Genomic DNA, 17,718 nt, shown 5'->3' with positions numbered 1-17,718 from the left:
GGTAAGGTTGGTGTTTTCTATGAAGCTTTTCAAGGTAAACTAAAATATTCACAATAAATTAGTATGTCACATATGCACTTATTTAATAAGTCAATATTGACTGTACGAAAGTGCGAGAACGGGTTGGTGTGTGTGTGTACGCGCCTAGTACTCACCTGTGTACTCACCTATTTGTGTTTGCGGAGTTGAGCTCTGGCTCTTTGGTCCCGCCTCTCAACTGTCAATCAACTAGTTTACAAGTTCCTGAGCCTACTGGGCTCTATCACATCTACATTTAAAACTGTGTATGGAGTCAGCCTCCACCACATCACTGCCTAATGCATTCCATCTGTTAACCACTCTGACACTGAAAAAATACTTTCTAATGTCTCTGTGGCTCATCTGGGTACTAAGTTTCCACTTGTGTTCCCTTGTTCGTATTCCACCTGTGCTAAATAGTTTGTCTTTGTCCAACCTGTCAATTCCCTTGAGAATTTTGTAGGTGGTTATCATGTCTCTCCTTATTCTTCTGTCTTCCAGGGACGTGAGGATTAGCTTCCTTAGCCTTTCCTCGTAGCTCATACCTCTCAGTTCTGGGAGCAGTCTGGTGGCATACCTCTGAATTTTTTCTAACTTTCTGTTGTGCTTAACTAGATATGGACTTCAGGCTGCATACTCCAGGACTGGTCTGACATAAGTGGTATACAGGGTCTTGAATGATTCCTTACACAAGTTTCTAAAGGCAGTTCTTATGTTGGTCAATCTAGCATATACCGTTTATGATATCCTTTTGATGTGGGCTTCTTGAGACATGTTCGGTGTGATATCAACCCCCCAGATCTCTCTCTCTCTCTATTTGTGTGTGTGTGTGTGTGTGTGTGTGTGTGTGTGTGTGTGTGTGTATTTTGATGTCTCTATTTCATTTAGTTTCATAAGCAGTGAGGTAGAGTTGTGCTGTGAGGTGGTGTGTTACCACTAGTGTCAAGTGGTCAAGATACAGCACGAGTCGTAGACGTGTAAGATGTGTTGATGTTACAGACGATGCACCTAAGGAGTGTTGCGAGCGAGGGAGGTAAGTGCCGCCCCGGGTGTGCCTGTGCCGCTGGTTACGTCAAGGACCTCGAGACTGACACTTGCATCCTCCGCAGCGACTGCCCTTGTCACCACGGTGGCCGCTCTTATCAAGTCAATTCCACCATCTCTCAAGACTGTAACACCTGGTAAGGCTCTTAACTTCCCTTTGTAACACCTGGTAAGGCTCTTAACTTCCCTTTGCAACACCTGGTAAGGCTCTTAACTTCCCTTTGTAACACCTGGTAAGGCTCTCTTAACTTCCCTTTGCAACACCTGGTAAGGCTCTTAACTTCCCTTTGTAACACCTGGTAAGGCTCTCTTAACTTCCCTGGGGTTATGGGGGCTTAAGACCTATTAACATCTAGAGGGATATTAAACCACGACAATAGCTTACTCACAAGCAAACAAGAATGCTTTAGTCCTGAGTAATGTTCAAGAGTAAACTCGCAGTGTACCTACACCCGAAGACTTGTCCGAGTGTACGTGATTGTGTGTGTTCTTCTCTACCTTTCTTGAATATATATTTTGACGGAAGTAATGCTATTATTAAGCAGAAATGAATAAGGTCACTTTTTACTTGACAATTTACTTGTCAGTATTAGCAAAGAAAGGTATATTTGTCTAAGCTTAAACTCAGTCAAGTTGTTGGTATTATAGTGTTGAAAAGCTGTGACACTGATGCAAATAGTTCTTGCCAAGGTTGACCATTATTCTGTAATTATGGCCCTCAAATTCACCCTCTTCCTCCCTGGTCAGTCACTCCTGCCAGTTTATCTCCACCTAGTTGAGGAGGTAAATGAGGAAAGTTTTACTTCAGTTCTCAAGTATACTCTATTTGCATTTGTATGCTTCTGGGTAAAAATGTGCTTTTTTCATGTTTTCTTTTGTAAATGAAGACTTGTGTAAAGTATGTGATGATTTGCAATTTGTACTCTGCCAAAAGTAAACAAGAAAATAGTTTTATTTATTGTCGAATACACTCTTGTTCCATGTGCTCATAAAACACTGTCAAATGAACTACCAGTGTAGATACAAGCCGTAGGGAAAAGGACAAACACGCACACTTCTCCAGACATGCTACAAGAACAAACTGGAGAACACTGTGGCTAATTTCCTGCAGTTTATGAGGCGTTTCATTATGTCTTGCCTGTTTCCGTTACAGTATATGCTCAGAGGGCCGCTGGGCATGCACCAAGAAACAGTGCCCGGGCATCTGTTCCGCCTGGGGGGACTTTCACTACAAGACCTTTGACGGGCGCCTTTACGAGTTTCAAGGTGCTTGTGACTACATCCTCGCCGAGGGCAATCACACTGATAAAGGACATTTTAAGATCACAATACAGGTGTGTATGGAAAGAATTTTAAAGTTGTCAAATATTATTATAATACTAAACAAAAGACTGCAACTTAGAACTCAAGACTTAATTACGACTGCCAAACGTAAACATTGGTGTGTTGATCAGTGGTAAGCACTTATTTGTCATGAAAAACATTGACTTGTTTGTTCTTATCCTTTTCTAAGATGCGTTAGTAAACAGGTACCACTAAATCACACCATTAGTAGTGAAGTTGAGGACTAGAGCGACGCGCGCCATCTGCCCAGGTGGCACTCGTGGAGTGTCACCTGGACAGATGGCGCGCGTCGCTCTAGTCCTCAACTTCACTACTACCATTGTCATGAATATCAATGAGAAAAGTTAACTGGAGCACTGAGATGACTCGAACCCGCGACCACAGTACTGCCAGCCGCTCTCCTTACCCCTGCACCTCGACATGCAATAATATTTACAACTTGGGATTAAACTGATTTCATAGGAAGTCTGGAGGCTTCTACTGACGCCAGTCCAGGCTTTACATATAACCACCATGCACTCTGTTATAGGTAAGGTACCTATAAGGGAAGGTACCTATAAGGTATCTATAAGAAGAAGAGAAGTACATTCTCTCCAAACCTACCATGGGGGAATATGAAAATAATAAATATTCTCTAGAATGACAAGGAGTTAGGGCAGTATGACTGAAGACAAGTCTTGTAGTATGATTACATCAGCTCTTGTAGTATGACTATTGCAGGTCTTGTATGAATGTATGACAGTATGGTTACAACAGGTGTTGTATGGTTACAACAGGTGTTGTAGTGCCATAGCTGTAGCTGGAGTGAACAGGTGTTACAGCCATATTTGTAGTGTTATCTCAAACATGTACAATATGAGGTAAGTTATGCAGTAAGCAGGAACAGTCGACACAGTTCGGTGTGGCGAGGTAAAATTCTCCATGTTTAACAACAGAGACATAAACACACGTGTGGGGGTTTGTATTTACTATTTGTGCCTGTAGCATTAAGCTGTTAGCTCTTGGACCCCGCCTTTCTAACCGTCGACTATCTAATAAACGTTCTCCCGACCTATATTTCTTCTATCATATGTACTACATATTACACACACACACACACACACACACACACACACACACACACACACACACACACACACACACACACACACACACACACACACACACAACTCGGAACCAAGTCCGTACAAGACATGATGGACTATGTCACCCAAAAATGTCAGGAGGCTGTAAGCAGGTTTGTCCCAGCCCAACAGGAAAAAACAGAGAAGCTAAGGAAGAATCCGTGGTTTAATAGGGAATGTATGAAAGCAAAAGAGTTGAACAAAAGGGCATACCTTGAGGTGCTTCTCATGGCATGGAGGAACTTCCGTAATAACAGAACACCAGAAAGTAGAGAGAGATACCAGAGAACCAGGAATGAGTATGTTAGTGTGAGAAGAGCAGCTGAGAAAAGGTATGAAAATGATATAGCTAATAAAGCCAAGACCGAACCAAAGCTACTACACAGTCACATCAGGAGGAAGACAACAGTGAAGGAACAGGTGATGAAACTTAGGGTGGGCGAGGACAGGTACACAGAGAATGACAAAGAGGTGTGTGAAGAACTCAACAAAAGGGTCCAAGAGGTCTTTACAATAGAACAGGGAGAAGTCACGGCGCTAGGAGAGGTGGCAGCAAACCAGGTGACCTTGGAAAGGTTCGAAATTACAAGAGATGAGGTCAAGAAGCACCTATTGGAGCTGGATGTGAGAAAAGCTGTTGGGCCGGACAGAATCTCACCATGGGTATTGAAAGAGTGTGCAGGAGCACTTTGCTTGCCACTCTCCATAGTGTATAGTAGGTCACTGGAAATGGGAGACCTACCAGAAATATGGAAGACTGCTAATGTATTACCAATATACAAAAAGGGTGACAGACAAGAGGCACTGAACTACAGGCCAGTGTCCTTAACTTGTATACCATGCAAGGTGATGGAGAAGATTGTGAGAAAAAACCTAGTAACACATCTGGAGAGAAGAGACTTCGTGACAACCCATCAACATGGGTTCAGGGAGGGTAAATCTTGCCTTACAGGCTTGATAGAATTCTACGATCAGGTGACAAAGATTAAGCAAGAAAGAGAAGGATGGGCGGACTGCATTTTTTTGGACTGTCGGAAAGCCTTTGACACAGTACCCCATAAAAGGTTGATGCATAAGCTGGAGAAACAGGCAGGAGTAACTGGTAGGGCGCTTCAGTGTACCTAAGCAATAAGAAGCAGAGAGTTACAGTGAGAGGTGAGACCTCAGAATGGCGTGAAGTCACCTGTGGAGTCCCACAGGGCTCTGTGCTTGGACCTATCCTGTTTCTGATATACGTAAATGATCTCCCAGAGGGTATAGACTCATTCCTCTCAATGTTTGCTGACGACGCCAAAATTATGAGAAGGATTAAGACAGAGGAGGACAGCTTGAGGCTTCAAGAAGACCTGGACAAGCTGCAGGAATGGTCTAACAAATGGCTGTTAGAGTTTAACCCAAGCAAATGTAATGTAATGAAGATAGGGGTAGGAAGCAGGAGACCAGATACAAGGTATCATTTGGGAGATGAGATACTTCAAGAGTCAGAGAGAGAAAGACCTGGGGGTTGATATCACGCCAGACCTGTCCCCTGAAGCTCACATCAAGAGGATAACATCAGCAGCATATGCCAGGTTGGCTAACATAAGAACGGCCTTTAGAAACTTGTGTAAGGAATCTTTCAGAACATTATATACCACATATGTCAGACCAATCCTGGAGTATGCGGCTCCAGCATGGAGTCCATATCTAGTCAAGCATAAGACTAAACTGGAAAATGTTCAATGGTTTACCACCAGACTAGTACCCGAGCTGAGAGGTATGAGCTACGAGGAGAGACTACGGGAATTAAACCTCACTTCGTTGGAAGACAGAAGAGTTAGGGGGGACATGATCACCACATTCAAGATTCTCAAGGGAATCAACAGGGTTGATAAAGACAGGCTGTTTAACACAAGGGGCACACGCACTAGGGGACACAGGTGGAAACTGAGTGCCCAAATGAGCCACAGAGAAATTAGAAAGAACTTTTTTAGTGTCAGAGTGGTTGACAAATGGAATGCATTAGGAAGTAATGTGGTGGAGGCTGACTCCATACACAGTTTCAAGTGTAGATATGATAGAGCTCAATTGGCTCAGGAACCTGTACACCTGTTGATTGACGGTTGAGAGGCGGGACCAAAGAGCCAGAGCTCAACCCCCGCAAGCACAACTAGGTGAGTACAACTAGGTGAATAGGTGAGTACACACACACACACACACACACACACACACACACACACACACACACACACACACACACACCCACACACACACACACCCACACACACACACACACACACACACACACACACACACACACACACACACACACACACACATCCTCAGGGTGTAACCCATAGCAGCTGTCTCACTCCTCACGTACTTATTTACTGCTAGGTGAACATTGCATAGATGAAATAATCTCTGCCTATTTGTTTCTGCCTCGTCCGGGAATCGAACTCAGGCCCTTAGGACTGTGACCCCAGAACGCTGTCCGTTCAGCTGCAAGGACCTGTGTGTGTGTGTGTGTGTGTGTGTGTGTGTGTGTGTTATTACTAAGCTTTTATATATTCAAAATCTATATCAGTTACTGTGATAGTTGATGGTCTAGAGATTAAAATGGATGCATTATTCCACATATTTTGTTACATTTCTGTCTTATAGTACAACTTGTGAAATTGAGGATTGTAAGTAACGACTAAGATGTGTGGTGTGTGCAGAACGTGGTGTGTGGCACAGACGGAGTGACATGCGCCAAGTCCCTCAGCCTGAAGCTGAGCGTGGATGACGTACACGAGCACCTGGCCTTCTCCCGCGGTAAACATCTTCCAGACAGGTCAATCCACAGACTGGGCATGGGAGATGTGCACGACCACCTCGAGTTCTCCAGCAGTAATCTCCTTCCAGACAGGTCAGTCCACACACGCCTTGCCTTCCCGTCTAACGCATCCTTTCCCAACTTGGTTAATGATATATCCAGAAACTAACTGCACTACATAATCATTTTTGTTCTTGTTAACCTGTGCTTCAAATTGTGGGCAGCAGGAGTGTGGTGTGAGCACTGCCACTCTCTCTGGTGTCGACATGGTGCACCTGGGATCACTACTTTGTTTCAAGCGTAGGTTACACGTGGACAAGAGTGTGTGCGCTTCAGAAGACCTATTTGCCCAGGTGAGGTAACTCCACTGCCTCGCCTGGGCATAGGTTTTTTTATTTTGATTGTTGCCTTCGGAGGCGGCTAGTTTATTGTGCACCCCATACTCATCCTGTGAGCGGTAGCGCAAAAAGCATTACAGAGGGCACAAAAGGTCTTTATCAGACCTCATCTTAGATTATTACATAAACAATTTAATCTATCCCTCACACCTTATAGTTACATAGCTAGTTACAGAAGATGTTCTATTTGAAGAGCTATATATTTACAGTAAGTCATTATACATTAATGGTAGGTCTTATCGCTAATATATAATTGTTTGATCAATGGGGATATTACAGAGTCATAGGGGAGCTGCTGTTTATTATTAGTCTTCACAATACTGAGTTTCTTAATCTCATATGTCATTTATCTACTTGGAGCGAAATATGGATACAGTGCAAGGGTTTCAGGTATTTTATCCATGGTAATAAGATAGGTTGCCATATCATACAGCGTGAGCTTATATTTATCTCTAAATGGCTCAATTTTACTACAATCCAAGATATAGTGTTCGAGTGTGTGTCCCTGTCTTTGTCCACACACTTTACTTCATCTAGATCCCTATACAAGCCGAACTGCCAGAGATACTTGTAGCCAAGTCTTATTCGAGCTGTGACAACTTCTGTTAGTCTACTGACTTTGTTACTTGCCCCATACACATGTTTTACTTCACACATTTCATTGTGATAAATAATAGACCTGCTGATTCCAGTTTGCACTGTTCTACTTTCTTCAAATCCGTCCAGGAGTTCTCGTCTAATGACACTTTTAAGGGACCTATTTGACAACTCAAGATTCCTTTCAATACTGTCTTTATTTACTGCAGCCTTAGCAAGGGCATCAACTTTGTCATGTTCCTGCAGGCCAATGTGAGAAGGAATCTATAACATTTTTACATTTACCTTCTTGCTAAGTATTCTCATATATCTATATCTGGCTTCTGAGACAGGCACGTTATTACTTGATTGTAAACTGTTTATTGCTCGTAGTGAGGATAGGGAGTCAGAAATAATTAAGCTGTCTACTTCAGTGTTGTCAATAATTTCGAGTGCTACCAGTATCGCTACCAACTCAGCTTGCATTGTGGATGCCCAGTTACTAATTCATATATTCCGTTGAATTGTGCTGCCATCGGGCTGATGAGCAATAACAGCACTTCCTGCCCTCCCTGTAGCTGTATTGAGTGATCCGTCAGTGTATATGGTCTGTGCAATGTTGTTTTCAGCTTGTATATTGTTAATGTGTTTTATGGCGCATAATTTAGCAGCAAGCTGAGCTCTTGGTCGGGTATGCAGGGGTCAGGATGTCAAAAGGTACTATCTGCCAGGGTGGAAGGAAGTGCTGTACTCTTTCATCTGTATATACATCGTGCAGTCCCATCATTTTAATATGAGTGGCTGTTCTTTGAATCCATTTAGACTCACTGGTTCCATTTCGTATGTGTTCTAACAGTGCAACTGACACAATGTTGTTTTTGTTATCACGCAGCAGGTTTAGTCATATCAAAAGATTGATTTCAAATATTCAATCTCGAATGCTAAGTATATTTAATTCTTTCCGCATATTGAGAGCTTTGGTAGTTATAGGACAGCCAAGTATAATTCTGAGTGCTTCATTTTGCATTTTTTCCAGTCTATCAATACTTTTGCCATTTTGCAAGATTAAAGCTGGTGCATGATAGTCTATCAGAGACCTTATATATGCTGAGTACATCATTTTTGCTATTCTAATATTAACACCGTATTTAGGACTGTACCCCACTACAGTTCTGAGAGCCTTGAGTCAGTCTCTACATTGTTGATGTAATTTATTGACTGCAGTCTAGAGACGAAGTGAAACAAATGCTCCTGGAGCTAAGTAAGAACAAAGCAGTTGGCCCAGATGGAGTTTCACCATGGGTTCTGAGAGAATGTGCACCTGAGCTCAGCATACCACTTCAGCTGATTTTTCAGATCCCTGCGTACAGGAGTCGTAGCAGATGTGTGGAAAAAGGGTAACATAGTTCCAATCTACTAAAGTGACAGCAGGGAAGACCCCCCCCACCCCCCCCACCTGTATTACTGACAAGTGTAATTGTCAAAATATTGGAAAAACTAATAAAACTGAATGGTTAGAACACTTGGAGAAAAATTATATAATATCAGACAGACAGTATGGGTTTCGATCTGGAAGATCCTGTGTATCGAATTTACTCAGTTTCTATGATCGAGCCACAGAGATTTTACAGGAAATGGATGGTTGGGTTGACTGCATCTATCTGGACCTAAAAAAGACTTTTGACAGAGTTCCACATAAAAGGTTGTTCTGGAAACTGGAACACATTGGAGTGAGTGACAGGTAAGCTGCTAATATGGATGGAAAAATTTTCAGATAGAAAAATGAGAGTAGTAATAAGAGGAAAGTATATCGGACTGGAGAAATGTCACAAGTGGAGTACCACAGGGTTCAGTTCTTGCATCGGTAATGTTCATTGTCTACATAAACGACCTTCCAGATAGAATACAGAATTATATGAACATGTTTGCTGATGATGCTAAGATAACAGGGAAGATAAGTAACTTAGATGATTGCAATGCCCTTCAAGAAGACCTAGACAAAATAAGTATATGGAGCATCACTTGGCAAATGGAATTTAATGTAAATAAATGCCATGTTATAGAATGTGGAATAGAACATAGACCCCAGTACTCCCCACACAACCTATAAATTATGTGGAAAATCTTTAAAGACTTCTGATAAAGAAAGAGATCTAGGGGGTGGTTTTAGGTAGAAAACTATCACCTGAGGACCACATAAAGAATGTTGTGCGAGGAGCCTATGCCACGCTTTCTAACTTCACAATTGCTTTTAAATATATGGATGGCGAAATACTAAAGAAATTGTTCACGACTTTTGTTAGATCAAAGCTAGAATATGCCGCGGTTGTATGGTGCCCATATCTTAAGAAGCACATCAACAAACTGGAAAAGGTGCAAAGATATGCTATTAAGTGGCTCCCAGAACTGAAGGGCAAGAGCTACGAGGAGAGGTTAGAGGCATTAAATATGCCAAAATTCGAAGATAGAAGAAAAAGAGGAGAGGACACCCCATCGATCACTACATACAAAATAGTAACAGGAATTGATAAAATTGATAGGGAAGATTTCCCGAGACCTGGAATTTCAAGAACAAGAGGTCATAGATTTAAACTAAACAAAGATGCCGAAGATATATGAGAAGATTTAGTTTTGTAAACAGAGTGGTAGACGGTTGGAAAAAGTTAGGCGAGGTGGTGGTGGAGGCCAAGACCGTCAGTAGTTTCAAAGTGTTATATGACAAAGAGTGCTGGGAAGACGGGACACCACGAGCGTAGCTCTCATCCTGTAACTACACTTAGGTAATCGACTTAGCTTAGGCAATTACACACACATACATATATACATATAAATACATATATAAATATGTAATATATATATTGCCATACCAGCAAGAACCTGACGAGGACCATCATACGTGAGGCTGGAGTGTTCGTGTTCGCGGAGGTGCCGGACATGGGCCTGGTCCTACAGTGGGACCATGGCACCCGCGCCTACCTCAGACTCGACCCTGTCTGGCGAGGCAAGGTAAGCTACCCCTGCACGCCACGCTAACCTTACACAAACCTAACCTAACCTTACACAAGCTGAGTACAGAACACTTATGAGTACTCTTATGAGGCCAAACATGGCAACACCTGCCGTGTTGCATGCTTAAAAGAACAGAGTATTTTCTCTGAGGCCAATCTTCATAGTTGTGTCCACTAGTCACTCTTAATACCACCATAAAGATAAATATTCCTGCCCCTCTGTCTATCATGGCTTCATTATAACTATATGTGTCTATTAATTCTTCTGTAAAATCATCTTTTATCTATCAGAAGAGATAATTGCCACATAAAGTCAGCTTCCGTGGTATAGTGGTAAGACACTCGCCTGGCGTTCCGCGAGCGCTATGTCATGGGTTCGTATCCTGGCCGGGGAGGATTTACTGGGCGCAATTCCTTAACTGTAGCCTCTGTTTAACTCAACAGTAAAATGTGTACTTGGATGAAAAAACGATTCTTCGCGGTGGGGATCGTATTCCAGGGACCTGCCCGAAACGCTACGCGTACTAGTGGCTCTACAAGAATGTAACAACTCTTGTATATATATAAAAAAAAAAAATAATGGGTTATTGGGTATATAAACACTTCAATGTAAACATTGAGGTATGGAAATGACGCATTACTTGCGGGTAATGAGGGTGAGGAATGCCAGGCGGGTAATGTTGAATGACGGAAATATGAAGTTCAGAGCGAAGGAAATTTTAATTGAAATAAATGTGAATGTTGCAGTGATTGAAGAGGTTGATTAGTTTAAATATCAGAGATGTGTGGTTGATAAAATGGGAGTCATTAAACGTGTGTTGAGAGTAGCATCAGTCAGGAAGTTGCGAGATGGGTCAGTCAGGAAGTTGAGAGATGGGTCAATCAGGAAGTTGAGAGATGGGTCAATCAGGAAGTTGAGAGATGGGTCAATCAGGAAGTTGAGAGATGGGTCAATCAGGAAGTTGAGAGATGGGTCAATCAGGAAGTTGAGAGATGGGTCAATCAGGAAGTTGAGAGATGGGTCAATCAGGAAGTTGAGAGATGGGTCAGTCAGGAAGTTGAGAGATGGGTCAGTCAGGAAGTTGAGAGATGGGTCAGTCAGGAAGTTGAGAGATGGGTCAATCAGGAAGTTGAGAGATGGGTCAGTCAGGAAGTTGAGAGATGGGTCAGTCAGGAAGTTGAGAGATGGGTCAGTCAGGAAGTTGAGAGATGGGTCAGTCAGGAAGTTGAGAGTAGGGCGAGCCATTAACCCTGGTCATTACTAATGTGTACCTGCTGCAGGTGCATGGGCTGTGTGGTAACTACAACGGTAACGAGGGAGACGACTTCCAAACGCCAGGAGGTTCCAGTGAAGCCAAAGTGAACATCTTCGGAGACTCCTGGAGGCTGCACAGCTACTGCCCGGCCAGCGTTACCATCGAGGCCAGTCTAGAGTGCTCACCTGCTTCATCTTGTATTATATCTTGCTAGTTTCTATATCATCAACCTGTTTTGTATAGTCATGGACAGATAGTAATTGAATCTCTCTACACTGTTACTAACATCTCTGTAGTGTTACTCACACATCTATACTGTTACTAACACATCTATACTGTTACTAACATCTCTGTAGTGTTACTCACACATCTATACTGTTACTAACACATCTATACTGTTACTAACACATCTATACTGTTACTAACACATCTATACTGTTACTCACACATCTATACTGTTACTAACACATCTATACTGTTACTAACACATCTATACTGTTACTAACATCTCTGTAGTGTTACTCACACATCTATACTGTTACTAACACATCTATACTGTTACTAACACATCTATACTGTTACTAACATCTCTGTAGTGTTACTCACACATCTATACTGTTACTAACACATCTATACTGTTACTAACATCTCTGTACTGTTACTAACATCTCTGTAGTGTTACTAACATCTCTGTAGTGTTACTCACACATCTATACTGTTACTCACACATCTATACTGTTACTAACACATCTATACTGTTACTATACTGTTACTATACTGTTACTATTATACTGTATCAACATGTTAAACAAGCTACGAGGATGAGGGAAGGGGACGTTCCCTCCATGCTAGATTTGATATTTACCAGGAAGGAGGAAGAGATATTTGACATTCAGTACCTTCCTCCCTTGGGTAAAAGTGACCATGTCTTTTTGGGAATAAAGTATGCAATGCGTTATAAGCTGGAAGAAAATAAGGAGGTTGAAGCAGTTGAAAAACCAGACTTCAGGAGAGGACATTATGGTGACCTTAGAAATTTTTTTAGTGAGTATAATTGGACAGACTTGATGCTAGGCAAGGAAGTGAATGAGATGTATGGCAAGTTTTGTGAAATATATGATAAAGGCACAAAAAAATTTATACCAAAACAGAGATGCAGAACTAGGAAACAGGATTGGTTCAATAGAAATTGCGAGAGGGCTAGAGACCGAAAGACACAAAAATGGAATCAATACAGGAAGAGGCCGAACCCCCAAACATACCAGCGATACAAAGATGCGAGAAACAACTACACGGCAGTGAGGAGAGAGGCAGAAAGAAATTTTGAAAAAGGGATTGCGGACAAATGTAAAACAGAACCAGGTCTATTCTATAAATTCATAAACAACAAATTGCAGGTAAAGGATAATATTCAGAGGTTGAAAATGGGAAATAGATTCACGGAAGATGAAAAGGAAATGTGTGAAACACTAAACGAAAAGTTCCAAAGTGTGTTTGTACAAAATGAAATCTTTAGGGAACCAGATACAATAAGAATTCCAGAGAACAACATAGAACACATAGAGGTGGCTAGAGACGAAGTGGAAAAAAATGCTCAAGGAGCTCGGTAAGAACAAAGCAGCTGGCCCAGATGGCGTTTCACCATGGGTTCTGAGAGAATGTGCATCTGAGCTCAGCATTCCACTTCACCTGATCTTTCAGGCATCCCTGTGTACAGGAATCGTAGCAGACGGGTGGAAACAGGCTAACATAGTTCCAATCTACAAAAGTGGCAGCAGGGAAGACCCCCTCAATTATAGACCTGTATCATTGACAAGTGTAATAGTGAAAGTATTGGAAAAACTAATCAAAACTAAATGGGTAGAACACCTAGAGAGAAATGATATAATATCAGACAGACAGTATGGTTTTCGATCTGGAAGATCCTGTGTATCGAATTTACTCAGTTTCTATGATCGAGCCACAGAGATATTACAGGAAAGAGATGGTTGGGTTGACTGCATCTATCTGGACCTAAAAAAGGCTTTCGACAGAGTTCCACATAAGAGGTTGTTCTGGAAACTGGAAAATATTGGAGGGGTGACAGGTAAGCTTCTATCATGGATGAAAAATTTTCTGACTGATAGAAAAATGAGGGCAGTAATCAGAGGCAATGTATCAGAATGGAGAAATGTCACAAGTGGAGTACCACAGGGTTCAGTTCTTGCACCAGTGATGTTTATTGTGTACATAAATGATCTACCAGTTGGTATACAGAATTATATGAACATGTTTGCTGATGATGCTAAGATAATAGGAAGGATAAGAAATTTAGATGACTGTCATGCCCTTCAAGAAGACCTGGACAAAATAAGTATATGGAGCACCACTTGGCAAATGGAATTTAATGTTAATAAATGTCATGTTATGGAATGTGGAATAGGAGAACATAGACCCCACACAACCTATATATTATGTGAGAAATCTTTAAAGAATTCTGATAAAGAAAGAGATCTAGGAGTGGTTCTAGATAGAAAACTATCACCTGAGGACCACATAAAGAATATTGTGCAAGGAGCCTATGCTATGCTTTCTAACTTCAGAATTGCATTTAAATACATGGATGGCGATATACTAAAGAAATTGTTCATGACTTTTGTTAGGCCAAAGCTAGAATATGCAGCTGTTGTGTGGTGCCCATATCTTAAGAAGCACATCAACAAACTGGAAAAGGTGCAAAGACATGCTACTAAGTGGCTCCCAGAACTGAAGGGCAAGAGCTACGAGGAGAGGTTAGAAGCATTAAATATGCCAAAACTAGAAGACAGAAGAAAAAGAGGTGATATGATCACTACATACAAAATAGTTACAGGAATTGATAAAATCGACAGGGAAGACTTCCTGAGACCTGGAATTTCAAGAACAAGAGGTCATAGATTTAAACTAGCTAAACACAGATGCCGAAGAAATATAAGAAAATTCACCTTCGCAAATAGAGTGGTAGACGGTTGGAACAAGTTAAGTGAGAAGGTGGTGGAGGCCAAGACCGTCAGTAGTTTCAAAGCATTATATGACAAAGAGTGCTGGGAAGACGGGACACCACGAGCGTAGCTCTCATCCTGTAACTACACTTAGGTAATTACACTTAGGTAATTACTAACATCTCTGTAGTATTGCTAACATCTCTGTAGTGTTGCTAACATAATTGTGGTGTTACTAACACATCTATACTGTTACTAACATCTCTGTAATATTACTAACATAATTGTAGTGTTACTAACACATCTACACTGTTACTAACATCTCTGTAGTGTTACTAACATCTCTGTAGTGTTATTAACACATCTATGATGTTACTAACACATCTATACTGTCACTAACACTTCTATACTGTTACTAACATCTGTGCAGTGTTGCTAACACATCTGTTACTAAGACATCTATATTGTTACTAACATCTATAATGTTTCTCCTTATCCTTTACATCTTAACATTTCATGTTAAGGAGCAGTGGGGAAACAGTTTCCGATCACGCTGAAAATCATTCGGCTACAAATAATTATAAGTAAGATTGTGCGGAAAAAACACAGTGAAATGAGAAAGGAGTTAAAAGGTTTTCAGCTGGTGAAGCCTTCATCAGTAACAAGACTGGATAAGAGAAGCCAGTCTCCGTGGTGCAGTGGTAAGACACTCGCCTGGCGTTCCGCGAGCGCTATGTCATGGGTTTGTATCCTGGCCGGGGAGGATTTACTGGGCGCAATTCCTTAACTGTAGCCTCTGTTTAACGCAACAGTAAAATGTGTACTTTGATGAAAAAACGATTCTTCGCGGCGGGGATCGTATTCCAGGGACCTGCCCGAAACGCTACGCGTACTAGTGGCTCTACAAGAATGTAACAACTCTTGTATATATCTCAAAAAAAAAAAAAAGCAGAGAGAGTGAGTGATCAGTGTAGGTACTGATGAAGGCTTGACCAGCTGAAAACCTTTTAACTTTTCTCATTTCACTGTGGTTTTTCCTAACATCTATAATTGGGATCATCAAGTTGCGGGATTGTCAGTTGGAAGATTGTATATTAATTGAGTCTCTGCCTACAGGACATGTGCAAGCTCCACCCACACAGGCAGAAGTGGGCGGCCGAGCAGTGTGCCATACTGAGATCAGAGGTCTTCACACACTGCCACTCAGAAGTGCCCGTCCACCGCTACGAGGAGAGGTGAGATGATCTTCCTCTTCCTTAATCTTAATTTTCATTTTAATGGACTTTGGTGTTTATACTGTAGTTCAGACGTAGTTCAGTGTGCTGCGCTTCTCGGTATTTGGTTAACACAGCACTGATTGGTGGAGCTTACTCTGTCTGTCTGTCTGTCTGTCTGTGTGTGTGTCTGTGTGTACTCACCTAATTGTGCTTGCGGGGGTTGAGCTCTGGCTCTTTGGTCCCGGGGTGTGGCTCTTTGGTGTGTGTGTCTGTGTGTGTGTCTGTGTGTCTGTGTGTCTGTGTGTGTCTGTGTGTCTGTGTGTGTCTGTGTGTGTGTGTGTGTCTGTGTGTGTCTGTGTGTGTGTCTGTGTGTGTGTCTGTGTGTGTGTCTGTGTGTGTGTCTGTGTGTGTGTGTGTGTGTGTCTGTGTGTGTGTGTGTGTGTCTGTGTGTGTGTCTGTGTGTGTGTGTGTGTGTACTCACCTAGTTGTGTTTGCGGGGGTTGAGCTCTGGCTCTCTGGTCCCGCCTCTCAACCGTCAATCAACAGGTGTACAGATTCCTGAGCCTATCGGGCTCTATCATATCTACACTTGAAACTGTGTATGGAGTCAGCCTCCACCACATCACTGCCCAATGCATTCCATTTGTCAACCACTCTGACACTAAAAAAGTTCTTTCTAATATCTCTGTGGCTAATTTGGGCACTCAGTTTCCACCTGTGTCCCCTAGTGTGTGTGCCCCTTGTGTTAAATAGACTGTCTTTATCTACCCTATCAATTCCCTTCGGAATCTTGAATGTGGTGATCATATCCCCCCTAACTCTTCTGTCTTCCAGCGAAGTGAGGTTTAATTCCCGTAGTCTCTCCTCGTAGCTCATACCTCTCAGCTCGGGTACTAGTCTGGTGGCAAACCTTTGAACCTTTTCCAGTTTAGTCTTATCCTTGATTAGATATGGACTCCATGCTGGAGCTGCATACTCCAGGATTGGCCTGACATATGTGGTATACAAAGTTCTGAATGATTCTTTACGCAAGTTTCTGAATGCAGAAATGTGTGTAATGTGTCTGTGTGTGTGTGTGTGTGTGTGTGTGTGTGTGTGTGTGTGTGTAATTGTAGTTACAGGATGAGAGCTACGCTCGTGGTGTCCCGTCTTCCCAGTACTGTCATATAACGCTTTGAAACTACTGACGGTCTTGGCCTCCACCACCTTCTCACCTAACTTGTTCCAACCGTCTACCACTCTGTTTGCAAAAGTGAATTTTCTTATATTTCTTCGGCATCTGTGTTTAGCTAGTTTAAATCTATGACCCCTAGATCCCTTTCTTCGTGAGAATTCTTTAAAGATTTCTCACATAATTTAAAGGTTGTGTGGGGTCTATGTTCTCCAATTCCAAATTCCATAACATGGCATTTATTCACATTAAATTACATTTGCCAAGTGTTGCTCCATATACTTATTTTGTCCAGGTCTTCTTGAAGGGTATGACAATCATCTAGGTTTCTTATCTTCCTTATTATCTTAGCATCATCAGCAAACACGTTCATATAATTCTGTATTCCATCTGGTAGATCATTTATGTAGACAATGAACATTAACGATGCAAGAACTGAACCCTGTGGTACTCCACTTGTGACATTCCTCCAGTCCGATACATTGCCTCTGATTACAGCCCTCATTTTTCTATCAGGAAATTTTTCATCCATGTTAGCAGCTTACCTGTCACTCCTCCAATATGTTCCAGTTTCCAGAACCTCTTATGTGGAACTCTGTCAAAAGCCTTTTTTAGCGTGTGTGTGTGTGTGTGTGTGTGTGTTTGGGACATGAATTCATCCTTTCAAATTCAAATTTAAAAACTTATTTCATAAATATTTGTATATTAATGTTTGGGTTTTGGTAGTCTGCTCTACCATACGCTTCACGTGTTAACATTACCTTCTAATATTATCAGGGAAATAGCATTATAATTAATATTATAA

General features: G+C 41.8%; 1 protein-coding gene across 4 annotated transcripts in view; it reads left to right on the top strand.

Moving 5' to 3' along the window:
* The window catches only part of LOC123745671 (mucin-2), a 142,688-nt gene that overhangs the window by 71,340 nt on the left and 53,630 nt on the right, over nt 1-17,718 (top strand). For all 4 annotated transcript variants that reach the window (XM_069312226.1, XM_069312228.1, XM_069312227.1 and 1 more), the window contains 6 exons: nt 1,018-1,199; nt 2,216-2,396; nt 6,230-6,420; nt 10,172-10,307; nt 11,591-11,731; nt 15,642-15,760. In XM_069312226.1, the coding sequence (XP_069168327.1) occupies nt 1,018-1,199; nt 2,216-2,396; nt 6,230-6,420; nt 10,172-10,307; nt 11,591-11,731; nt 15,642-15,760 (950 nt within the window). The remainder of the gene's footprint in view (nt 1-1,017; nt 1,200-2,215; nt 2,397-6,229; nt 6,421-10,171; nt 10,308-11,590; nt 11,732-15,641; nt 15,761-17,718) is intronic.

Source organism: Procambarus clarkii, chromosome 71, assembly GCF_040958095.1.
Source record: "Procambarus clarkii isolate CNS0578487 chromosome 71, FALCON_Pclarkii_2.0, whole genome shotgun sequence".
Lineage (NCBI taxonomy): Eukaryota > Metazoa > Arthropoda > Malacostraca > Decapoda > Cambaridae > Procambarus > Procambarus clarkii.
The sequence above is the reverse complement of the archived record's forward strand: the minus strand, read 5'-3'. Positions and strand labels throughout refer to the sequence as shown.